This window comes from Patagioenas fasciata, chromosome 27 (genome assembly GCF_037038585.1).
Source record: "Patagioenas fasciata isolate bPatFas1 chromosome 27, bPatFas1.hap1, whole genome shotgun sequence".
In the NCBI taxonomy this organism is placed as follows: Eukaryota; Metazoa; Chordata; class Aves; order Columbiformes; family Columbidae; genus Patagioenas; species Patagioenas fasciata.
Genome location: NC_092546.1, coordinates 5,098,829 through 5,122,376, shown reverse-complemented (window position 1 = coordinate 5,122,376; position 23,548 = coordinate 5,098,829). Strand labels below are relative to the sequence as shown.

General features: G+C 65.3%; 3 protein-coding genes across 5 annotated transcripts; 1 reads left to right on the top strand and 2 right to left on the bottom strand.

The window, feature by feature from the left end:
• The first annotated feature begins 31 nt into the window (after positions 1 to 31).
• Positions 32 to 1,818, top strand: C27H19orf25 (chromosome 27 C19orf25 homolog). Its single transcript, XM_065858347.2, has 3 exons — positions 32 to 136; positions 572 to 742; positions 820 to 1,818. Exons 1-3 carry the CDS (start codon positions 70 to 72, stop codon positions 996 to 998), a joined length of 417 nt encoding a protein of 138 aa, XP_065714419.1. The 5' UTR covers positions 32 to 69; the 3' UTR covers positions 999 to 1,818.
• A 455-nt stretch (positions 1,819 to 2,273) lies between these two features.
• On the bottom strand, positions 2,274 to 18,625 carry APC2 (APC regulator of WNT signaling pathway 2). Of its 3 annotated transcripts, none has more exons than XM_065858097.2 (15): positions 18,544 to 18,625; positions 15,346 to 15,504; positions 15,163 to 15,253; positions 14,924 to 15,089; positions 14,742 to 14,850; positions 14,537 to 14,650; positions 13,721 to 13,798; positions 12,999 to 13,076; positions 12,552 to 12,921; positions 11,857 to 11,952; positions 11,626 to 11,765; positions 11,472 to 11,549; positions 11,274 to 11,390; positions 10,495 to 10,709; positions 2,274 to 8,884 (listed from the first exon to the last, which is right to left on the bottom strand). In XM_065858097.2, exons 2-15 carry the CDS (start codon positions 15,484 to 15,486, stop codon positions 3,505 to 3,507), a joined length of 7,173 nt encoding a protein of 2,390 aa, XP_065714169.2. In that variant the 5' UTR covers positions 15,487 to 15,504; positions 18,544 to 18,625; the 3' UTR covers positions 2,274 to 3,504. The 3 variants fall into 3 exon arrangements, with proteins under 3 accessions (XP_065714169.2, XP_071655883.1, XP_071655884.1); XM_071799782.1 differs by lacking the exon at positions 18,544 to 18,625 and adding an exon at positions 16,854 to 17,106; XM_071799783.1 differs by lacking the exon at positions 18,544 to 18,625 and adding an exon at positions 15,906 to 16,403.
• A 1,699-nt stretch (positions 18,626 to 20,324) lies between these two features.
• On the bottom strand, positions 20,325 to 22,283 carry RPS15 (ribosomal protein S15). The gene is made up of 4 exons (XM_065858370.2): positions 22,187 to 22,283; positions 21,804 to 21,889; positions 21,062 to 21,296; positions 20,325 to 20,485 (listed from the first exon to the last, which is right to left on the bottom strand). Exons 1-4 carry the CDS (start codon positions 22,187 to 22,189, stop codon positions 20,372 to 20,374), a joined length of 438 nt encoding a protein of 145 aa, XP_065714442.1. The 5' UTR covers positions 22,190 to 22,283; the 3' UTR covers positions 20,325 to 20,371.
• Between the last annotated feature and the right edge of the window lie 1,265 nt (positions 22,284 to 23,548).

The window sequence follows — 23,548 nt, the reverse complement described above, 5'->3', positions numbered from 1 at the left end:
TCTCGTGTGTTCCCTACGGACGCGGCGCCTTTAAGAGCGAGGGCGTGGCGCAGGGAAAGGGGCGGGGGGATGACGCAATCGCGGAAGTGGAGGCTGCGGTGGGCGGGGCTTCGGCGCTACGGTGGCCGTGAGGAAGGTGGGGAGCGTGTCCGTGTGTCCGTCCGGGAAACGGGCGGCAGAGCGGTCTGTCTGTCTGTCTGTTTGTCCGTCCTAGTGGTGGGGGGGGGTCTGTCTGTTTGTCTGCTCACTTTGTGTGTCCCAGGGGCGGGGCGGGGCGGGGCACGTCTGTCTGTCTGTCCCGGGACGGGGGGAGGACTCTGTCTGTCTGTCTCTCATGGCGGCAGGGGGGACGGAGGGATGTCTGTCTGTCCTGGAGGGATGTGTGTGGGGGTCTGTCTGTCCATTCCGGACGCAGGGTGGGAGGGGTGTCTGTCTGTGCGGGGGGAACAGAGAGGGGCCAGGTCCGTGTGTCTGTACCGGGGCAGCGCGGGGGGAGGGGGGCGTGTCTGTCTGTCTGTCTGTCCGGGGGTGGGGGCAGCGCAGCCTCCTCACCCCCCTTCCACTCCCCCAGCCCCCGCATGCGGCCCCCCCGTGATGAGCTCCAAGGCCAAGCGTGTGCTGCCCACCCGCCCTGACCCCCCCAGCGCCGAGCAGCTCCTGGCCGACGTGCGGGGCGCCCCGCCGGGGGACCCCGTGTTCGTGCTCCCCGCCGAGCCCCGCCCGGACCGGGACCCCTCCCCAGGTGAGCCCCGGGGCGCGGGGAGGGGGAGCAGCCCCCCAGCCCCCGCTGAGCCCCCGTTCTGCCCCCCAACCCCCCAGACCCCCTCGGCGGGCAGGAGGAGCGGGAGCGGCTGTACCGGCAGAGCCGCGGCTACGCGGCCATGACCCAGCGGCTGCGGGCGGCGCGGGAGCGGCTGCGGGAGCGGCGGGAGCTGCTGCTGCGGGCGGGGGCGGCGCTGGACCGCAGCATCGCCGACATGAGGCAACGAGCGTTCTGAGCCGCGTCCGTCTGTCCGGCCGGGCGCTGCCGGTGCTCGGGGCTCTACCCCGGGGGCACCCCGGGCCGCGGCGGTTTTGCTTGCCCAGATCTAGAGTTGATTTACGGTTGATTTACGGGAGGATCCGGTGCGGGGGGAGCGGCTCAGCCGCCGCGCTCGGTCCCCGCTGTCCCTGCAGTGTCCCCAGGGCGGGTGGCATGTCCTCTGCGCCCTCGCGCCGCGGCTTCACCTATGACTTCTCCATCTGGTACTGCCCCAACGACGACCCCATCGCCTCCCGCATCTCGGAGCGCCTGAGGAAAGAAGGATTTCGGGGCTACGCGGAGCACCAGGACCAGGTGGCTGGGACGTCCGTGGTCCTGACGGCCGTGGAGGTGATCGAGGCCAGCCGGGTGGCCATCCTCCTCCTCTCCGCCAAGTCGTTGGGCGACCCGTGGTGCCGGCGCGTTTCCGAGTGGAACCTGCACCACAGCATCCATCGCCGCGGCACCAAGATGATCCCGGTGTACGTGGACGTGACAAAAGCCGAGGGGCCCCCCTTCCTGCGGCACCTCAACGAACTACAGTACCAGACCGAGTTCTTCTTCGAGCGGCTCCTGAGCAGCCTGAGAACCACACCACGTAGGGCCAGGGCAGCCACGTCCTCCAGAGCCAAGCGCTGAGGGACCCCAGGGTTGGTTTGCAGCCTGTTGGGGGGCTGGACAGGTCCCTCGGCCCCACTGTGGTGAGGGTGGGAGCGGAGTTGTCCTGTGCTGGTGGGGATGGGTCACCCCAGTGCTGGGGATTGGCACGAATCACATTAAAAACACTTCTCTGAAAACTGAGGATGCGACTTTCTGTGTGGATGCCCCCGTGCAGGGAGTAAAGTCAAAGTAAAACCCCAGGGAGCTGGGGGGGGTCAGGGGGTGCTGGGGACACCCAACCCTTCCCTCGGTGATGGGTTCTCTCCCCACAGTGTGGCTCCTGCCATCGGTCATTTGGGGCCACGAGGCCAAACCCCACTCCCCACCTTACATGGTGTCCATCCTGGTTTTGGGGGTCCATGCCTGTATGAGGGCCCTGCTGCCCCACAGGGTGACTCGAGGGGCCCCTTGGTGTGCGGGGGACAGGTGGTGGGCGTTTTGTCCTTCACCAGCACGGACCCCACCGACACCCTCAAGCCGCCCATTGCCTCCTCGGCCATGAAGCACAAGAAATGGGTCCGGAAAATGCTGCGGGGGGGGTTGCAGCTCCTCCTGGCCCAGGGGCACGGGACAGATGGACCAGCCCATCCTATTTACACAGGTCAGCTTTTAATTCAGAATACTGTCTGGAATATCCTCAGTACATACATACAGTGATGGGGGACCGCGCACCCCAGGACCTGGCGCAATTATCCACATGGGGGTTGAGAGCAGAGCTGGGCTGGGGGGCGTGAACCCGGGGCTGTGGGGAGATGCTGGTGCTGCTGGTGCTCCTGGCACGTCCAGCACTCGGGAGCGGGGGGACGTGTTGCGTGTTGGGACTGTGTCCCCTTTTCTGCAGTCCCTGCAGCGGGAACCAGGGTGGGCACGTCCCAACCCAGTGCATGTTCCCGGGGACCCCTCGCATGTCCCCATGTCCTCCTGCGAGTCCCCAGAGCCACTCGTGATGTCCCCACACCCCTGCCGTGCATCCCTGTCTTCCCTGCAGTGTCCCCAGAGCCCCGTGCCCACCCCTGCAGCCCCCCCAGGGCACTGGGATGTAGGAGCAGGAGCATCCCCGGTGCTTTGGGGCTGGGATCCCCATGCTCGTGGGCGTAATCCAGTCCTGGGTGGACTCGTGTCCACGGCACATGGGGACAGGTGGGGACAGGTGGGGACAGGCTCCTCCACCCCGGGGTGGGGAGCTGCAGGGGGGTGAGGGGTCCCAAACCCTTCCCTGGGGGTCGGGCACCCCGGTGCCAGCTCAGCACCCCGTCCCCTCCCAGGGCAGCTCCCCAGCCCGGTGATGTGACCCTGCGAGTGGCCTCCGGGGACAAACCCACGTCCTCCTGCGCCTTTTCCCCCCAGCATCCCAGCAGCTTAATGAGGAGCCTCCAGCAGCACAAATGGGGGGGGGGGGTCCCAGCCCCATCTCCCCACAAAACCCCACCACACGTCCCTTCCCGTCCTTAATAAATGAGCAGCGATTGCCGGCAGAGCCGCGTGTTGGTGCCGAGCTGTAGCATGGAGATCTGGTGCAGGGACACGGTCCCAGTTCAACCTCTGCCTGGGGCAGGTGAGCGGGCTGGGAGGACATGGCCCCTACTCCCCTTGTCCTGGGGTGTCCATCAGCAGGACGCGGGCACCAAGCGTCACCCCAGTTTGAGCCATCAGACCCGGTGGGTCTGGCCAGCTCTGCCTGGTCCGTGGTGCTGGGACCCGCGGTTCTCTGGAGCAGCAACACCCCAGCCAGGGTGGGGGTGACACACTGGTCCCCAACTGTCCCGCATCGCTGTCCTCCCCCGGCACAGTCCTGGCTGGTGCCTGTGGGGGTCGCGGGACACTCAAGCTTGGATTTTCTCCACCGCTTTCTCGGCCACCGCTGTCACCACCATGGGGCTGGGGACATAGTTGAAGGGGGTGACGCGGGCGGCTCTGCTCGGGGAGCTGTGCCGGCTGGCGGGGAAGGTGCCGGCAGGTGCCTCATGGCCAAAGGAGATGGGCAGGGTGGCCTTGGCGGGGGCTTCACCATCGCCGGCGGCGCGGGGGGGTCCCTGGTGCGTCTCCAGCGTGGGCGAGGTGCTGGAGTTGGTCTTGGCGGTGGCGAAGTCCTCGGTCTGCACCACGGCATCGCTGGTCTTCCTGGGGCTGCCGGGACGCTCCTCCTCGCCGGTGCCCGCCAGCGGCAGGGCGGACGAGGGCAGCGTGCTCTTGAGGATGTGGGGGATGTCTTCATCTCGGATCCTGCGCCAAGTGCCCTTCATCATCACCACGGGTGGCTTGGCCGGCTGCTCGCTGGGTACCGGCTCCGTTTGCTGCCGCCGCCGCGCCGAAGCCTCGGAGCGGGCGGAGAGGACGGAGGACGGGCTGCTCGTCCGCCGCGCCACGCTGATGTTGGGCGATGATGAGTACCGCTTGAAGGGCTCGGCCGCGGGGATGCTGCTCTTCACCGGCAGCCGTGACGGGCTCTCGGAGCTGGTCCTCCGCGGCGGCTTGACCCCGGTGGGGACTTTGCCACCAGGCTGGGCCCTGGGGACAGGGGACCGTGGGCTGGGTGCCGCCGGTTTGACCGCCTTGAGCTCCTCGCAGCGGGAGGAGCAGAGGAAGACGGTGGGGAGGGCGGCGCGGCGGCGCGGCGGGGAGGTCCGGCGAGGCAGCGATGCCGCCGGCGCTGCCGGGTTGAGCTCGGCGCGGTGCCGCAGCAGCAGGCTGGAGGATTCCTTGATGAAGGTGAGCTGGCGCAGGAAGCCGGAGCGATCCGAGTCGCTGCCGCTGGAGCGGGTGGATGACATCCGCACCAGGTTGAGCCGCCGGCCCGGCCCCCCGCCCTGCGCCTTGTCGTCACCCCCCTGCTCCTCCAGCACCGGCATGGCCCCCCGGCCCGGCAGCACCTTCCTGCTGGGCTTCTGCATGAAGGGGATGCGCACGGGCGACTTCTGTGTCTTGGATTGCCGGGGAGCCGGGGATTTGGGGGCCAGGACTCTGCTCGGAGGTCCCGGCGGGGAGGACGAGCCGCCCACCTTGCTCGCGGCCGGGGGACCCTGCTTGGCGAGCTGGGGGGGTGACGGCAGCTTCTTGGGGCCGTGCTGGGAGGGGGTGGAGGTGCGGGAGGAGCCCGAGGACGGGGGGCCCTTGCCGATGCGGGCGGGCGGCGTGGTGCTCCTCTTGGGCAGCGCCAGCTCCCCGCTGTCGGGGGGTTTGCCCAGCCGGTGCAGGCTCCGCGACCGCTGCTGGCTCAGCGAGAGGTTCTTGGCCGGCGGCGCCGCGGGCTTGGCCACGGGGCTTTTCTTGGGGGTGGCCCGCGGGCTGGGGGCGTCCTTGGCCAGGCTGGGCATGTAGATGACGGTCCTGCCGCGGAAAACCACGGGCAGGTTGGGCACCGGCTTGGTGGGCGCCGGGCTCCGCTCCGCCCTGGCGCTGCCGCGGCCGGCGGGACGGGCACCCGGCGCGTCCTTCCTCTCCGGGCGGCTCTTGCCGTGTTCCCTCCTGGCCGTGTCCCGTCCGACCGCACTGCTGGCTCGCGGCTTCTCCTGCCGGCCCAGCGAGAGCTGCAGCGTGGAGCCCACCGAGAGCCCCGACACGAAGGAGAGGATGGAGTCGGACTCGGAGGAAGGCTCCCGCGAGAGGGAGGCGGCAGCCTGGTGCAGCCAGGTGACGATGGAGTTGGCTCCCTCCTGGATGGCCTGCCACTCCACGCTGTCCAGGTCGGAGCCGCGGTCGGAGCCGGCGTCCTCGCCGGGGTGATGCTTCACCTCCGCGTTCCGCTCTCTCCCACCGGCGCCCGGCGGCTTCTGCTTGCGTTCCACCACCCTGCGGCGAGCCGCCGGCCGCCGGCGCTTGGGCATGGCCGAGCCGATGCACTTCTGCAGCAGGTCATCCTCCGAGTTGAGGGTGCGGGAGTTGGGGGAGCCCCCCCGTGCCTGCCCCGCCACCGGCCGCGGCCGGGGGGCTTTGCCGCAGGGCTGACCCCGCTCCTCGCCGCCGGAGAGGTTGGCGTCGCTCAGGGAGCTCATGGACGAGCTGAGGGAGTCGCACGGCGGCGTCTCGTCGGCAATGAGGTTGTTCTGCGGTTTGGCTTTCACTGGCCGGGGACCCAGCTCGGGGTCCCTGTTGGGGGCAGAGCCCCCGCAGCGCTCCCCCCGGCTGGGCTGGGCTCTGCCGCCGGTTCCCCCCCTGCCCGCCGCGGGCAGCTCGTCCCAGTCCTGCTCGTAGAAGCAGTAGACGGCTTCCTCGGTCGGCGTGGTGTGGCACAGCGACTGGAAGGCCACCCCGTCCTCCTGGGGAGCGTCCTTCCTCCCGGGGGTCCCGCCGCTGCCCCCCACCTCCAGCTCCAGGCTGGCTCTGCCCTTCGGGGGGGGTTGGCCCCGCTTGCCCTCCCCGCCCTGCCCGCGGCACGCCGAGCTCAGCCGGGCGGGCGCCGAGCTGCCGGAGGCGGCTCTCCTGGCCGGGATGGCGCCGGTGCCCCCCGCCTCGCGGTGTCCCTCAGGCAGGACCCCCGTCCCCGCGGCGCAGGGGGGCTCGGCCTCCTCGGGGGCCGGGTAGCGCAGGGTCTCGTCGCTCAGCGAGGCGGCGCTGGAGAAGTTGCCGGGGGTCCCGTCGGCCGAGTCGGTGAAGGAGTCGTCGTCCCTGAAGAGGTCGCGGGCGCTGGCGCGCAGGTGCTTGGGGACGGCGGGGTGTGCGTGGGCCGGCACCAGCATGTAGACGGGGACGTGCACCGGCTTCTTGGTCTGGGGGTGCAGGACCTGGCCGGCGAGCAGGGAGCTCCTGACCTTGCGGAAGCGGGAGGGCATGGCGGAGCTGATGCATTCCTTCAGGATCTCGATGTCGTCGTCGTCGGGGGGTTCGGGGGGGTCTGCCCGCCGCCGGCCCTCCAGGTACCGCTCCTCCCGCCGCTCCTCCCGCTTCTCGTGAGCCGCGAAATTCAGGCTGTTCCTCTCCGGGAAGGTGGGGATCAGCTTGAGCTCCACGTCCTTCTGCACGTAGTGCTCGTGGAGCGGCAGCGCGCTCAGGCTGGAGGCGCACGAGAAGTTCTCGTTGGGTTTCTCCACCGTGAAGTAAACCATGGAGTCCAGGTCCTGGGGCAGCTGGAAACGCTCCTTGAAGTCGGTGATCTCCATGAACTTCTTGACGTTGTTCTCCCACTGGATGTTGAACTGGCTGGTCTCCTTCTCCGCCTGGCAGCCCAGCTCAAACAGGGGGGTCTTGCTGCGGCTGGGGGGCATGGTCTGGCCCGGGCTGTCGGGCAGCTCGCTGGGGCTGACGGTGCCGCTGATCATCTCGCTGCACGGGTCGCTCTGGATGGAGCTGGCGATGGACGGGCTCTCGAAGCTGCCCAGGGAGCTGACGGAGCTGCAGCGGCTCATCACCAGCGGCGTCTCCTGGATGTAGTTCTCCGAGGAGCTCGAGGGCGTCAGGTCCTCCTGGCGCGACGGGGACGATTCCCGTAGAAAAACCTTGTCCCGCTTCGGGAAGGGGATGGTGATGGGTTGGGAAATCCCCATCGGCGTGGCCGGAGCCAGCTCCGCCGCCTTCTCCTTCTCCTGCCTCCCGTCCTCCCCTTCCCCGTCACCTTCCTCCATCTCCAGGATCTCCAGGGAGGAGTCGCTGTCCAGGTCGTTCTCGCTGTGGCTCTGTCCGTCCAGCACATTGTCGGCCGAGGAGAGGGAGGAGAGGGAGCTGCAGCGGGAGAAGCAGATGGGGGTGTCCTCCACCGAGTATTTCTGCACTGACTCCTGCTCCGCCACAGCCGGTGCCTGGGCCGGCAGCTTCTCCGGGATCTTGCTCAAGCTCTCGGCCGTCTGCAGCAGCGCGGGGGGCAGCCAGGCTTGCTTTCTGCCCAGGAGGTGGCCGGCACCGGTGGCCACACCGCTCTTGGCCAGGGTCTCAAGCAGGGGGACGTGCTGGTAGGACGGGGAGAGCTTGATGGTGCGGACCTGGGGGTCGGAGGACAACTTACTGCCCACCTCCCTCTTCCACTCGGGCTCCTTCTCCAGCGCCGTGGGGCTGGGGAATGTCACCGTCTTCTTGGCCCGTTCGGGCAGTTCTCGCTGCTCCGGCTTGTCCGGCTCAGCCGTATCCCTTCCCCTGGGCACGGGGGCATCCCCCCGCTCCGGTTTGCTGCCCAGGATGCTCTTGAGGTCGAGGCGGCTCGGGCGCTTCTGGTAGCGCTGCAGCTCGTCGCGGCAGTCCAGGAAGGCGGCTTTGCTGCAGGGCTTCATGTGTTCCTTGGTGCAGTAGCCGTCGCTGGTGCTGCCGCTGTTGAGGCTGTCGTTGGACAGGCTGGTGTAGGCGGTTTTCAGCCGCAGCAGCGCCTGCGCCCGGCTCAAGCTCTCCCGCTTGGTGAAGCCACCGGCGTCCGAGAGGCGACACGGCGAGCAGGACTGCGCCCGCGCCTCGTGCGCCTCCTCGGGGCCGTACTGCCAGTCCAGCCCGTGGTCCTCCGAGCTGAGGCTGAAGCTGTCGTCCGAGGACGTGTGCATGGTCGAGATGTCCTCCACCAGCTTGTCGATCTTGGCCACCGTGCTGGAGATCTTGTTGGCCAGCTTCTCGGCGGCCAGCGAGACGTCGTCCTCCGGCAGCGGCAGCTTCTTGGGCTCGGGGGCTTTGGCGCTGCCGTCCTTCTCCGGCTCCGGGCATCGCCGCTGCGCCAGCGCCCGCGGCAGCGCCTGGCCCTGCAGGAACGAGGAGCTGAGGAACATGGAGAGGACGGAGGCGCTGGCCGTCTCCACGCCGGTGGAGATGTTGGGCACCTCGTCGTCGTCGAAGCAACCGGAGTCGGAGGCGTAATCCTTCACCAGGCTCTCCATGTGCCGCGGCGGCTTCTTGGCACCCTGGCTCTTCAGGCTCTGCTTCTCCATGGTGTCAAAAGTCTCGGCCAAGTGCTTGGCGTCCAGCTCTGCCTCCAGCGCCTTCTGCTTGCGCATGTAGAGCGAGGGCATGCAGGAGCCCGGCGACACCACGGCCGCGTCCTTGTACTTGGGGGGCCGGTTGGTGAGCAGGTTACGCAGCGCGGCCGCGCTGCCCATGGCGATCATCTTGTGCTTGGAGTGGATGAGGTTGCGCAGCATGCTGACCGCCCCCAGGTCCCACAGCAGCTCCTGGTCGCGGGGGCTGCGGGCGGACAGGTTCCAGAGGGTCCCGCAGGCGTTGCTGACGATGGTGAGGCTGTGCGAGCGCAGGTGCTGCAGCAGCGTCTGCAGGCAGTTGTGGTCCCGCAGCACCTGCCTGCGGGACAGAGCGACACGGGACAACCCACCAAAAATTAAGGCTGGGAGGTCAAACGGTGGAAATCGATGGCCCCCCACAGCTACCTTTTTCCCCTGAAAATAAGACCTATCCAAAAATAAGACCTATGTTGAAAATACTACCTACCTCAAAAATAAGACCTACCCCAAAAATAATACCTACCCCCAAAATAAGACCTACCACAAAAATAATATCTATCCCCAAAATAATACCTACCCTGAAAATACGACCTACCCCAAATATAAGACCTATGTTGAAAATACTACCTACCTCAAAAATAAGATCTACCCCAAAAATAATACCTACCCCCAAAACAAGACCTATCACAAAAATAAAACCTGTGTTGAAAATATGACCTACCTCAAAAATAAGACATACCCCTAAAATAAGTCCTACCACAGAAATAAGACCTACCTCCAAAATAAGATCTATGTTGGAATATATTACCTACCCCAAAAATAAGACCCACCCCCAAAATAAGTCCTACCACAAAAATAAAACCTACCACAAAAATAAAAGCTATCCCCAAGATAAGACCTACCACAAAAATAATACCTACCCTCAAAATAAGACCTACCACAAAAATAAAACCTGTGTTGAAAATATTACCTACCTCAAAAATAAGACATATCCCAAAAATAAGTCCTACGACAAAAATAAAACTTACCCCCAAAATAAGACCTACCCCACAAAATAAGACCTATGTTGAAAATATTATCTACCTCAAAAATAAGACCTACCCCGAAAAGAATACCTACCCCCAAAATAAGACGTACCACAAAAATAATACCTATCCCAAAAATAATGCCTACCCTGAAAAGAAGACCTACTCCAAAAATAAGCCCTACCATGATTTTTCAGGATTTTTGAGGATGCTTGAAATATAAGCTCTACTCCAAAAATAAGCCCTAGTTACAGTTCATTTAAAAAAGTTAATTTAGTGTATTATTGTAATCAACGGCTTCTTTGACATGCTTAAAAATTAACGAAACTAAGAACAGTACAATTGGCTCGATCTCTCTGATATTGTGGACAATAGCTTAGTAGTTATGTTTTTCACTGGCTTTTTGTGCCAATTAAGGCTACGTGACTGCAGAATGAGCCTCTGCTTAATTAACAAAAGGTAGCTTAATTAATCTTTCCTTAGAAAACCATTTCGAAGAGCCATAGGCAAGCTTGGAGCAGAGGTTGTTTGCCCAAAGGCGCCTGATGTGTGAGGTTCTATGAGCTGCACCGTATTGCCACAGCGGCTCCGAAACTTCGTCCTAGCGGAGCATTGACTGAAATTGGTGTGGAATGTTATTAAAAGCTTTCCAAAGCCACCACTTTCTGTTGAGATCAGATCGCTAAAGGTTGGGCTCAATGATCATAAAGGTCTTTTCCAACCAAAATGATTCGGTGGCTCTACGGTCGCTGCTGGATTTCAGCAGATAGCAGCGCATCTTATTAAACAACCTGGACCTGTAGTTGCACGGGAATTCTTCCTCCAGCCAAACCCATCTCTTGTCACCTAACAAATGAATACTTAGAGAACCGGGTATGAACCGGTGTCCCCCTGGCCGTGGGGACGGTCCCCGTGGGTCCCTGACCTGTAATCCTCGCGCGTGGCGATGAGGCTGGAGACGTTGCGCAGGATGCCGCCGCCGCTCTCAATGATGGCCAGCGAGTTGCTCTGGCACTTGTAGGTGAGGGTGCTCACCAGGAAGCCCAGGGCGCCCTCCACCCCGCAGATGGCCGCCTTGTTCTCCGTGCTGTGCGCCGACAGGTTCCACAGCGCGCTCAGGACGCTCTTCAGCGTGGATTCCTGCCAAAGAACCACACATCCTGAGCTGGATGGGACCCACAAAGATCATCAAGTCCAGCTCCTGCCCCTGCGTGTGACAACCCCACAGTTCACACCGTGTGATCCTCATCAATAAAGCTGGATCATTATTGTATTCTTCTCCTGGAAGTTCAGCTTTAGTCCATCACTTCTGCATAAGCCCTGTCCTTTCTGCTTGAACGAGGCTGCCTGCTGCTTCTTTCCTTCAAATTAACAAATCCTCAACAGTAATAAAAATCCTTCCATCGGGGTCTAAGCTATCTTTGGTAAAGTGATTTTTTATTACTCACTTTAATTTAAAACAGTCACTTTCATCTTGAATTTAAACTTGAGCCCACTGATCTTGCAGCACCCCGGTCCATCACAATAAAACACTCTCCCTTAAGCTGAGCTGGGCTCCAATGAGAAATGCAGTGTCCTACAGCCTCCTTGGAAGCTTGGAAGCTGTTTTCTCACCTGAGCGCTCCAGGAGCAGGGAGGGGGACACGCAGAGCTCTCACCCCCCGTTTGGCCACCCCGTGTCCGTCCCCCCGCGGCGCTGCTCACCTTGCCGGCGCGCAGGGCGCAGCGCATCAGCCCGGTGACGCTGCCCACCTCCCGCAGCACCTTCTTGCTGTTGATGTCCGCCCGCCACGAGAGGTTCCTCAGGATGCTGGAGACCACCTGGGGGGGCACAGCGGGGCGGGTGGGCGCGGGGACCATCCCCATGCCTGTCCCCCCGCCCCGGGGAGCCCCGGCACCCACCTGGTGCAGCTCCTCGCTGTCGGAGCCCAGCTGAGCCACAATGGCCTCCATGCAGCCGCGGCGGGAGCACAGCGTCGCCTGCGGGAGGATGAGGATGGTGAAGGTGACGCCGCATCCCCCCCGGTCCCACTCCCCACAGTGCAGCCCCCCCAACCTTGTTGACCACGTCTCCAAAGGTGAGGTTGGTGAGGGCCATCCCCGCGTAGCGCCGCAGCGCCAGGTTCAGCGGGTCGCTCGTCATCTTGTGCATCTCATAGTCCACCTGCAGCAGCTCGGCCACCGCCTGCAGCCCACCTGTGGGGTGGGACGGGGGTGACGCGGTCAGGGACGCCGCGCTGGGGATGCCGGAGGCGGCACAGGGATGGAGCCCCCTCCCCGCGCTCACCCAGCTCGTTCATGGCGCGCCGGTACTCCTCGTCGAAGGAGAGCTTCATGATGGCGCAGGTGGCCTGGCAGATCTGGGGCTCGATGGGCACCGGTGCTGCAGGGAGAATCATGGAGTCTGCCCATAACCCACCCCCGGCACTGCCCCATGTCCTGAGAACCTCATGTCCGTCTGTCCAACCCTCCAGGGATGGTGACTCCAGCACTGCCCTGGGCAGCCTGTTCCAATGCCCCACAGCCCTTTGGGGAAGAAATTGTTCCCCACATCCAACCTCAACCTCCCCTGGTGCAACTTGAGGCCGTTTCCTCTGCTCCTGGCGCTTGTTCCTGGGGAGCAGAGCCCGACCCCCCTGGCTCCAAGCTCCTTTCAGGCAGTTCAGAGATCAGAAGGTCTCCCCTCAGCTCCTGTTCTCCAGCTGAACCCCCCAGGTCCCTCAGCCGCTCCCATCACACTTGTGCTCCAGCCCCTCACCAGCTCCGTTCCCTTCTCTCCACTCGCTCCAGCACCTCAAGGGCGCGAGGGGCCCAAAACTGCCCCCAGGATTCAAGGTTTGGGCTCCCCAGGTCCCAGCACAGGGACGGTCACCACCCTGGTCCTGCCGGCCACACCAGTGCTGGCACCAGCCAGGATGCTGGTGGCCCCATGGCACACGTGTGGCCCCACGTGTGCGCACAGGTCACCCCGCTCCCCCGTACCTGCGGTGCCTCGGCCCCCGTCCCGGCCCCGCAGCCAGTCCCAGCAGGTCTCGGCGTAGGAGCGGATCTGCTCCAGCACGTGCAGCACCCGCATCTCCTTCTTGGCCTGGCCCTCGTCGGGCTGCGAGAAGACGATGTTGTGCAGGGCGGCGTTGGCGCGCATGCGGGCGTCCTTGGCGCCGGCGGGGCCGTCGGCGGGGCCGGGCTCGCCGTCCGCGCCGTGCAGGATCTGGATGAGCAGGGGCAGGCAGCCCGAGCGGCGCATGGCCAGGCAGCTCTCCTGCGAGCTGGACATGGCCAGCAGCGTGCGCGACATGTCCTCCTTGTCCCGCGTGGCCAGCATGGACAGGAGCCAGAACACCACCTCCACCTGCGGGACGGGGACGCGGGGTTATGTGCGGTCACCCCCTCCCCGCGCAGCCCCCCGAGTTGTGGCTGCCCCCTCACCTTGCTGCCCCCCTCCTCGGGGTGGGTCGGGGGGTCCAAGCTGCCGTCCCCATCCACACCGGGTGCCTTCCCGCAGAGCTGCAAGGGGGGTAAACGGGGGGCAGGTTGCAAAACCCCCCCCACCCAGCTCCTCCCCGCTTTCCAGGACCCCCCCCGATGCCGTTAAACCCGGCAGCGCTTCCCAGTTGGTGCAATTGCTCCCATCAGCGCCAGGCTTGTGTTTTCCAGCTGGAATTGGGGTGATCGGGGGGTCCCGCAGCAGCAGGCGCCGGAGGGGACGGTGCTGGGGCTGAGCACACAGCGCTGGTTGTGTGGGTTGGTGATGGGGGGACATGCGGGGTGATGGAGGGGACACTGGTGATGGAGGAGACACAGGTGATGGAGGGGATGGGGTGACCGGGGGTGGTGGGTGACAGAGGTGGCGGGGGGGCGGTGGCAGGGAGGGGGTGCTGGCGGGGTGCCCGCCCTGGCAGATGCGGCGAGAGCCACCGCGGCCACCCGCTGCGCGCCATGGCCTACTTCCCGTCTCCATGGCAACTGCCCATTTCACGGTGCCCGAGCCACACAAAGCGCTGGCTGTGCTGCGCTGGCTGTGCCGCCACAGAGACAGGATGGGGACAATGGTGAGGGGGCTGCGATGGGCCCCCTTCTCCCATCCCCAGACTCCTGCGCCGCCCCAGGGTGGCCCCTGGCCCAGGGGGGCTCAGCCCTGGCCCCGCTACCTGTGGCTCCGGCTGCTGCGCCTTGTCCTGCGCCTCCATCAGCTCTTTGTCAATCTGCTCCAGCCGGGACGCCCGGATCTGTGGGGACAAAGTGGGTGTTGGGAGCCCCAGAGCCAGGAGTGAGGGTGCACAGGGCTGGGGGCAGCTGTGTGCAAAGATCGGTGGTTGAGGGTGCAAGAACAGGTGCAAAGAGCTGGGTGAGAAGGTGCAAATTGCTGGTGCAAGGGTGCAAAGAGTTGGATGTGAAGGTGCAAAGAGCAGGTGCAACAGTGCAAATTGCTGGTGCAAGGGTGTGAAGAGCTGGATGAGAGGGTGCAAATTGCTCATGCAAGGGTGCAAAGAGCTGGATATGAGGGTGCAAATTGCTGGTGCAAGGGTGCAAAGAGCTGCTGCAAGGGTGCAAATCGCTGGATGTGAGGGTGCAAAGAGCAGGTGCAAAGAGCTGGGTGAGAAAGTGCAAATTGCTGGTGCAAGGAACTGATTGCAAGGGTGCAAAGAGCTGGATGTGAGGGTGCAAAGAGCAGGTGCAAGGGTACAAAGAGCTGGATGTGAGAGTGCAAATTGCTGGTGCAAGGGTGCAAAGAGCTGGACGTGAGGGTGCAAAGAACAGGTGAAAAGAGCTGGGTGAGAAGGTGCAAATTGCTGGTGCAAGGGTGCAAAGAGCAGGTGCAAGGGTGCACAGACCTGATGGCAAAGGTGCACAGGGCTGGGGGTGAGGATGCAGGTGCTGGGTGCAGGACTGGAGAGGGCGGGATGGGGGGTGGGGGGCAGCTGGAGCCCCCCAGCACAGGACAGGGCAGTGAGGGGGGCCAGGACCTGCGCCCGCTGCACCATCTCGTCGGCGGTGCCGAATCGCTCCTCCATCAGCGCGCGGATGTGCTGCGCCTCGAACTCCAGCTGCTGCCGGATGAGATCCATCTGCATGGAGAACTGGGGGGGGGGACACGAGCGGGGAGAACAGCATGAGGGGTCAGGTCCTGCCCGCGGCCCGGCTGGGGGGTGCCGGGGTGGCCCCACTCACCGTCTCGACGTGGGGCAGCTCGTCCAGCCGCGTGGCCAAGCTCTGCAGCTGCGCGTAGTACCAAACCTTCTCCTTCTCCTCCTTCTCGATCTCACCCAGCAGGAAGCACCTGGGGAATTGGGGAGCCCGGTCAGCACAGCCCTGACCCCCCCAGCCCCAGGTGTCCCCCCCCCGGGTGTCACCTCTCCCGGTCCAGCTCCTCCAGAAGCCGGAGGGTGGCCCTGCCCAGGTCCCCGGGGTCCCGCTGGGCTGTGGGTGGCCCTGGACCGTCCTCGATGCTGCGACCGGCTCCGGCCACCTCCGGCGGGAACTTGAGGTTGTAGAGGCTGGTGATGTCCATCTGCAGGGCTGGGGATGGGGGGACAGTGGCATGAGGGAGGGGCTCAGCATGGGGACACCCCCACCCTGCCTGGGTACCCACCTTTCAGCTGGTCCAGCACCTCGGTCTGCCCCGAGGACACCATCACCCGCGCCTCCTGCTCCAGCTTGCCCTGGAGATGCTTCAGGACCTCCTGGAACGGGGACGGAGCGCTGGGTGCGCCCGTTCCCGCAGCCCCAGCACAGGGGCCGCGTGCCCCCCCCCCCCCCCCAGGTTTGTCCCCACCTTCATGTCCGAGGTCTCATTCTCCAGCTTGCAGAGGTGGCTGGAGTTGTCCTGCAGCTCGCGCCGGAGGTGGCTGTTCTCCTTCCGCAGCGCCTCCACCTGCCGCACCAGCTGCTCGTACGAGGCGATGGAGCCGGACATCTTCACCCGCTGCAGCGCCTGCGGGGGGACGGGCGGGCAGACCCAGGGTGCTCCCCACAGCACCCCCAGCACAGCCCAGGGGACCCCAAAACCTGCACCCCCCAGGGAAGGGACAAGATGTGCCAGCAAGAGCCGGTGCCCCCAAAGCCCCCCAGAAGGGACGTCCCAGCGCGGGGTGGGCATCCAGCCCCGGCGCCCCCAGCCCCTGCCTGGTTTCCATCGGCCGCGGCAGCTCCGCTCTGCGCTCCCTTTGTCTCGCTTTTGTCTTTTCTGAACCACCTCCCGCTCCGAGCAGGGGCAGCCCCAGCGCCCCCAGCAGTGCCCCCAGCCCCGCTCCATCCCCCCCAGCCCTTCTGTCCCCCCCCGGCCGGCCCTGCACCCCCAAACCTCCTCCTTGCCGCAACACCCGCCCCTCGCACCTGCTGGGGATGGGAGGGCACACACAGGCACGGGGGTTCGGGGACGAGGACGGGGACCCCTCGCCAACACCCCAGCAGGTCGGGCTCGCGGCCGCAATGGCCCCGCGTCGCCTTCGTCAGCACCACGTGTGTGCACGAGTGTGCGTGCAAAGGGGGCGCACGGCAGGGGGTGCATGGCAAAGGGAGGGGGGGGGTCCGTTATTCCCCCGCCCCTCTGCACCCCCATGTCAGCTCGTCCCTCCCCGTGTCCCCAATAGCACCGGGGCAGGATCAGACCCGTTCCCCCCACCGCAGTGGGTCAGGGACAATCGGATCAGCAGAGATTGACCCCCCCGGCACTGCCAGTGTCCCCGTCACCCGCAGCTGCTCCCTGGGATCGCTCTGCCTCCCTGGGGGGGCCCAGCACCCCCACAGCCAGCACAGAGACCCCACCAGGCAGTGGTGGGACCCCAGACCCTCTCCAGGTCCCCCCAATGTCCTTCCCACCCCAGGAGTCATCCTGACCCCCCAAAACCTGCTCCCTCATCCCTATACCCCCCCACCACCAGCCAGGGCCCCCCCATCCTGTCCCCAGGGCTGTGTCCCCCCTCCCCACCACCCCGCTCTGCCCACGCTGCGGTGCCAGAGGGAGACAAAGACCCCACGGTGCAAATGTCCCCCTCCCACTGCCCTGACAGTAAATAACCCCCCCAGGAGGAAAATAACCCCCAAGAGGGCTGGGGACAGGGATGCGGGAGGGGGGAGTATGGGGTGGAAGGTGGCGGAAGGATGGAGGATGAGGGATGCAGGACACGGGCTGCAGGATGGACAATGAGGGATGCGGGAGGGTGGGTGAGGGATGCGGGATGCAGGATGAGGGATGCAGGATGCTCGGCAGGGCCTCCCGTTGCTATGGTGACTGCGGATGGGGCAGCGCAGGCGGGTCCACGGCCCTTCCCCAGCACCCACCAGACACGGGGGGTTCGGCACAGCCGGGTGACGAGAAAAGCCGGGGGGGGTCCCACGTCTGCAGGGCAGCACATCCCCCACCCCCCGGCACCCCAAACCTCTCAGCGCCGACTGAGCTGCTCGGAGAGGGGGCCTGGGGGTTGATGTGGGGGGGGTGTGAGCTCTGTCCCCTCGGGTCCCCGGGCAGGGGCACCGAGCGCAGCGGCCGCAGCAGCGCTGGGATCCGCAGCCTGCGGGGAGGGGCTGGCGCGGCCACACCTGCATTTGCAAAGCGTCTAGACATGGCGGGGAGGGGGGGCCGGGGCTGCGGGAAGGGGGGGCCGGGGCTGCAGCTCCGCTCCCACAGCCCCTGGCACCGCGGGGGTCACTGTCCCACGGGACACAGCGTCCCCTCAGGGCTGCCGGGGCTGCAGGGCTCGGTCCCCAGCAGGGCCGTGGGGACACCCCGGGGAGAGGCGGTGGCTCGGGGTCCTGGGGACCGGCTCCTGTGACACCCAACAGCTGCCCCCCCTCTGCTCAGGGCACCCCAGACTGGTGGGTCCTGCCAGGGCAGGTGCTGCAGCAGATCCGTGGGTGGAGGAGCAGCATCTGTGCTGCCACCGCACCCCCGCTGCACCGCACTGCTCACTGCACCGCACTGCACTGCATCATGCTGCCCACTACACTGCACCTCACTGCATCGTGCTGCTCACTGCACTGCACTGCACTGCCCACCGCATCGTGCCGCCTTGTCTGGGGCCACCTCGGCCATGCAGAGCAGGACAGGGCTGGGGGAGCAGCCGTGCACCCCCCGCACCCCTCGGCTCCCCCCAGCCTGGTGGGGGCTCTGGGGATGGGACAGGGATGGGGACAGGGACCATGGTCGGCCCCAGCACCGCAGCATCAACCCGGCGCAGCCGCCTCCGACAGAAGCCACATCTGAGCCCCCGACCGGCTGCGCCTCCCGAAGCCCCCGGGGACATTAAACAAACAGCGTGTTGTTGTCACCAGCTCCCGCCGATCGACCCCGCGGCCCCGGGGACCCCCGACCACAGCAAACCCACCCCAGGGAGCTCCGGGCCGACCCCCGCGCAGCCCCCGGGCCGGGGAGCGGTGGGGTCGAGGGCACTAGGGGGTCCAGCCCGCAGCGGGGCGGGGGGAGATGCTGCCACCCCAGTGGGGACCCCCCCCACCCCCTGCCCGCGGGATGGGATGCGATGGGGATGCGATGGGGATGCGGATGAGGATGGGGACGGTCGCTGCTGTCCCCCCCCGCCCGGGGACTCCCGGCGGAGCCCCCGCATTGTCCGGCCTTTGTCCCCGCGGCCGGGGGTAGGGGACGTGGGGGCTAGATTCTGACAGACCCTCCCGACCCCCCCACATCCCCCGCTTCTCCCCGACATCCCCCGGTTTCCCCCCGATCCCCGGGATGGAGCCGCGCCCGCCGCATGACGGCGGATCCAGCGCAGCCAGGGCCGGGGCAACGTCCGCCGCGGGGCGGGGGGGCTCAGATCGGGGTCCCCCGGTCGCATCCACCCTCTCCCGCACCCCAGCACCGCACCCCGACCCCCCCCGGCCAGTGGGGTCCCTCCAGCCCCGCCGCGCAGCCCCCCCGCTCCCCTCCACCCGCGGCCGGAGCCGCCGGGAGCCCCGGGGGTCGGGGGGGAACCGGGGGATGCCCGGGGGATGCAGGGGGCAGGTGCGGCCGTACCTCATCCCCGGCGGCGCGGAGCGGGGCGCGGAGCTGAGCGCGGAGCTGAGCGCGGAGCCGGCGCGGCCGCGAGCAGCCGCATCCCGCCCCCGCCCCCCCCGCCGCTCCCGGCCGGGATTTTCCAGCGGCGCCGCGGCCGGGAGAGGCGGCGAGGGGGGGTCCTGGGGGGCTCCTGTGCGAGGGTAGGGGGAGAAGGGCCCCCCATCTCCCCAGACCGTTGGGGTTGCAGGATCTGCCCCTTCCCCCTGTCCTGGGGCCAAACCCGCCCCCCCCGCGAGCCCCCGGTGCTGTCGCCGTGCCCCGGGGATCAGTCCTGGGGTGGCCGCACTCTGCCCGATGCAGGGGGCCCCGGGTGAGCGGGACCCCCGGCTGATCAACCCCCTACAGCCAGTCCCCGAAACAGCTCCTGGGGACATGGAGCAGGGTCCAGTGGACACGACCAGGTCTGGACTCAAGTTCTGCCCATGGCTGTGACCTCTGATGTGTGCCACACACCCCGAGGCCACCATCACCCACCTCCTGGCCAGGGCGTCACCCTCCTGGGGACACAGAGCAGGGTTGGGGTGCACACAGGGCCCCTGGCAGGCAGCGACCCTGGCCCTGTCCCCCCAAACCCCTGGCAGCGGGAGCTGCACAGGGACCGTCAAGGTCATGTTGCTTAAACAAAAGAGCCCCGGTGACAGGAGACCTTGTCTAAAGGACAACAGCCCTGGCTGTGCCACAGCAGCACCAGGACAGGGGTGGGGACAGGACCCCAGGGACTGTGTGACAATCCCCGTGCCAGCAACAGGGACAAGCCACAGCTGTCCGGTGACCCTGGCATATCCCAAAGCCCCAGACACAGCCCCTGCTGTCCCCTCCCCTCCATGAGCAGCCGCAGCCCACCCGACCAAAGCCCAGGCACCAGTCCAAGCCCAGCAGGGCACCAGTGCTGAGGCCCTGCTGTGGTCTCAGTAGAACTGGGACGAGACCATGGCCACGTCCCTGCGTCACCACCTGCCCAAGGGTCACGAGCTTTCCCCAGCGCAGCTCATGCCAACACCCATCACCGCAACGCTGGGAACGCGCCAGGCAGGGCTGTGGTGTCAGTGTTGGCACGGCAGCCGCGGTTTGACAGAAGCAGCAGGATGGTGACAACCAGCCCCTCCACCTGGGGTCCTGGGGACATGGCACGGCGGCTTTTGCAGAAGACACAGCTTGAAAGGCTCCTCAGGGCTGGGGACACCCCTGGACCCAGTGTGGCTGCCCCTGTCACCCCCCAGCACCCACAGCTGCTCTCAGCTCAGAGCCGGGCGCTGGGGCAGCTCCTGGCCCAGACTGGATCACCCACCTCATCCAGACCAGCAGCTTCTCCCCTGGAGCCGCGCAGGGAAACGGCCACGACCCACCAGCTCCACCTCCCCGCGGAGCCGACAACCCCCAAACCCCCTTTGGAACCCCAAATTTGAGATGAGAAAATCCTGGTTTGGGATCGCGCTGTCCCTGGCACCTGCCCCCAGGAGAGGGGCTGGCTCCGCAGCCCTGGGAACCCCCCACCATCGACTGGTGTCACCTCCACGTCCCTGGCCATGCCCCAAGTGCCACAAAGTCAGGCAGAAGGAAGCGCCTGTCACCCCTTCCCAGAAAAGCACCAGGAATGTGAAGCATTTCTTGGTTACCAAAGAGTGAAAAATAGAGGGAAATCTTCAGAAAAACATCAAATCATGACTAAGACCGAAGAGTTTTGCTCGTCGGTGCAGCCCCCGCCCCCCAGTGAGCCCCCAGCCCCAGGACAGAGACAGTTGGTAGAAATTTCTTTTATTTACAGGGAAAACGCTCCCCGGGCGCCTCACTTGAGCGGGATGAAGCGGGAGGAGTGGGTGGCGCCGATGCCGGGCCGGCCGTGCTTCACCGGCTTGTAGGTGATGGAGAATTCGCCCAGGTAGTGACCGATCATCTCGGGCTGGAAGAGAACGGAGAGACCTGCGCTGCAGCGAGCGGGGGGCACAGACCCAGAGCTCCCCACCGTGGGCCCGGGCCGGTCACAACCCTCACCCTGCGCTGCTGGGCTTCCTGGCAATGCTGCACATGGAGCAACCCAGAGCGGACACACAGGCCTCGGGGGCCCTTTGATGCACTTTCAGGTGGGATTTAACACCAGGTACGAGCAGAAAATGCCATTTAATCCCACCAGAGGTGTCAGGTGGCACCACCCCGCAGGTTATTCCACTCCCAGGAAACCTCAGGGATCTGTTTCACGGGAAAAGGGCGGGCAGGGAGCCAGGGCGGCACACAGCAACACGCACCTGCTCACCACTGCCGCGTTATTTCATCACTTCAGAGCTGCGCTGAAGCCTCGAGATCCCCCCATGAGCAGCAATGTCCAGGACGGACACCCTGGGGTGTCCCTCGGGGCCAGGTCTGCTCCAAGCCGGAGCCTCGACCTCCCCCGCACACACAGGGCAGGTTACACCAAATGTTAAAGAATACCGCAGACACCCTGAGGAAGCTCAGCTCAGGAGCTGCCGTGACGCCTCACCTTGATCTCCACCTGGTTGAAGGTTTTGCCGTTGTAGACGCCGACCATGCTGCCCACCATCTCGGGGAGGATGATCATGTCGCGCAGGTGGGTCTTCACCACCTCCGGCTTCTCCATGGGCGGCGCCTCCTTCTTGGCCTTGCGCAGGCGCTTCAGCAGCGAGTGCTGCTTGCGGCGCAGCCCGCGGTTGAGCCGCCGGCGCTGCCGGGCGCTGTACAGCTGCATCAACTGCTCGCTGGGAGGGATGGAGAGAGTGAGGCCAGAGCGCGGAGCTCCCCGGGGACCCCCAAGTGTTACCAACCCAGCAGCATAAAATCACCGAATCATTTTGGTTGGAAAAGACCTTTAAGATTATGGAGTCCAACCATTCCCCCACCCCCGGCACTGCCCCATGTCCTGAGAACCTCATGTCCGTCTGTCCAACCCTCCAGGGATGGTGACTCCAGCACTGCCCTGGGCAGCCTGTTCAATGCCCCACAGCCCTTTGAGGAAGAAATTGTTCCTAAATCCAACCTCAACCTCCCCTGGCGCAACTTGAGGCCGTTTGCTCTGCTCCTGGCGCTTGTTCCTGGGGAGCAGAGCCCGACCCCCCCTGGCTCCAAGCTCCTTTCAGGCAGTTCAGAGATCAGAAGGTCTCCCCTCAGCTCCTGTTCTCCAGTTGAACCCCCAGGTCCCTCAGCCGCTCCCATCACACTGGTGCCCGCACTAGTTTCACCACAGCCCCAGCAGCCCCAGCTCTTACTAGGACATGTCGAGGAGCTGGTCCAGGTCCACCCCCCTGTAGGTGAATTTCCGAAAGGTTCGTTTCTTCTTCTGCTCCACCTCCGCCTGCAGCCGGGAACCAGGGAGGGGGTGTCAGGGCCGTCGGGCTCCCCGGGGAGGCCGCAGCCCCCGCTCCTTCCCGCCGCCAGGCCCAGCCCTGGGGAACCGGCCTCCCGCCGCGCTGCGGCCTAGTCCGGCCGTGGCAACCGCGGCCCCGGCAGAGCCGAGGGGACGCCGATCCCCCGGCCCCCAGGGAAGAGGACGCGCCGCTCTCCGCGGTAGCGGCGCCCCCGGCCCCGGGCAGCCGTCCCCCGCGGCGGATGGAACCCGATTTGAGTTGCCGCCACCCCCTCCCGTACCCACCATCTTGGCCGGGTCTCCTCGGAAAAGGCCGCGCTTAGGCCGGAAACGGCGGATGTCGCGAAAGGGCGGAAGGGGCCTGAAGCCCCGCCCCCCGCAGCCTCTGCCAGGACTTCCGCCCTCACTTGCCTTAAAGGGACAGGAAAGCGCTACTTTGGGACAGGGGCCTGTTCTCCGCCTTAAACCTGCTCCTCCCCCTCCAGGGCAGAGCGCAGCATCCTCCCTGTGCACCCTCAGCCCAAAGTGAGGAGCAGGGAGGCAGAAGGACCCAGAACACGAGGCAGAGCACCAGGAGCAGGGGGTGGCACAGCAAAGCTGCTCCCTCCTGCCACCCCAAGGTGGGACCCGACCGCCGCAGCCGGGGATCCCAGCATCACCTTCCCGACGCAATGTCACAGTACTGCAGCCACATGTCCTCCAGAGATGGACCTTCACGTTCCCTGCCATCCCGAGCAGAGGATGGAGCGAGGACAGACGTGGCCAGAGCGGAGGACGGACACCACAGCTGCCCCGCGGCAACACGCGGCTGTTGCGCCAGGTGGCTCCTCTGTCCCGAGGACACGGCTCTCCAGGTGACACAGCCAAGGTGGAGCAGGCAAGCGCCTGAGTCAGTTTGTCCTGGGCAGAGGCGAGTTTCGGTCAGGCCTGCGCTGAGCTGGACGAGCTGGTTCTGCGCAGGCGTCGGTCCCCAAAACCTCTTATCCAAGCGGAGCTGGGAAGATGGCAGAGCAGCGATGGCACAGGCTCTGTCCGTTCCAGTTTGGTGTTGTACCACTTTCCACGGTGCACTTCAGAGTGATAAATTACAAACCAAAGCTCAGCGAGGAGCCCAAGAGGCTGCACCGCATCCCAGTGCCAGCTGCGCAAAGGGCGGCAGAGCAGCTCCCGGCACAACCCGAACAAACCACAAAAAAACCCACCCTGAACTACTCCAAGTCCCAATCTGCGCAGTAAGATGCTCGTAAATCTGTGTTTTAACCACTTCATGCTGCTCTCAGCAGTTACAGAGAAAACCTCAAAGGGGGATGGTGACTGGAGGAGAGGCGGTGAGAACACGTGAACATCAGGACAGGAACAGGACTTGCGATCGCATCACCAGGAAAATCACCTCTGGATTTCAAAAGCGGGGAAAGAGACACAAGACGTCCTCTCTGGTATCTACACGTGCCCCCGGTAGCTTGTCAGAACGGGTGTTCACAGCACCCGGAAGCCTCGAGGTCAGATAAGAGCACCCAATGTCACCGCGACCCCCACACCAAATCCGCTCCCGGCCAGAGCCACCGCGGTTACCGACTCCATTCCGGTGCCGGTAGCTCCCCAGCCCACCGAGGCACAGCCTAAGCCTGCACGCTGGCATCAAGACGT

What these genes read in the sequence shown, in the direction of transcription:
- C27H19orf25 (XM_065858347.2), top strand. Translation starts at nt 70, where the DNA reads ATGACGCAATCGCGGAAGTGGAGGCTGCGGTGGGCGGGGCTTCGGCGC. An exon ending in CTACGGTGGCCGTGAGGAAG is followed by an intron (nt 137 to 571) that starts GTGGGGAGCGTG and finishes CCACTCCCCCAG; the next exon opens with CCCCCGCATGCGGCCCCCCC. An exon ending in GGACCGGGACCCCTCCCCAG is followed by an intron (nt 743 to 819) that starts GTGAGCCCCGGG and finishes CCAACCCCCCAG; the next exon opens with ACCCCCTCGGCGGGCAGGAG.
- APC2 (XM_065858097.2), bottom strand. Translation starts at nt 15,486, where the DNA reads ATGTCCGGCTCCATCGCCTCGTACGAGCAGCTGGTGCGGCAGGTGGAG. An exon ending in GCGCGCCATGAACGAGCTGG is followed by an intron (nt 11,766 to 11,856) that starts GTGAGCGCGGGG and finishes CCCACCCCACAG; the next exon opens with GTGGGCTGCAGGCGGTGGCC. An exon ending in TTGGAGACGTGGTCAACAAG is followed by an intron (nt 11,550 to 11,625) that starts GTTGGGGGGGCT and finishes ATCCTCCCGCAG; the next exon opens with GCGACGCTGTGCTCCCGCCG.
- RPS15 (XM_065858370.2), bottom strand. An exon ending in CAGCTCCTCGACATGTCCTA is followed by an intron (nt 21,297 to 21,803) that starts GTAAGAGCTGGG and finishes CATCCCTCCCAG; the next exon opens with CGAGCAGTTGATGCAGCTGT. An exon ending in TCAACCAGGTGGAGATCAAG is followed by an intron (nt 20,486 to 21,061) that starts GTGAGGCGTCAC and finishes GTTCTCTTCCAG; the next exon opens with CCCGAGATGATCGGTCACTA.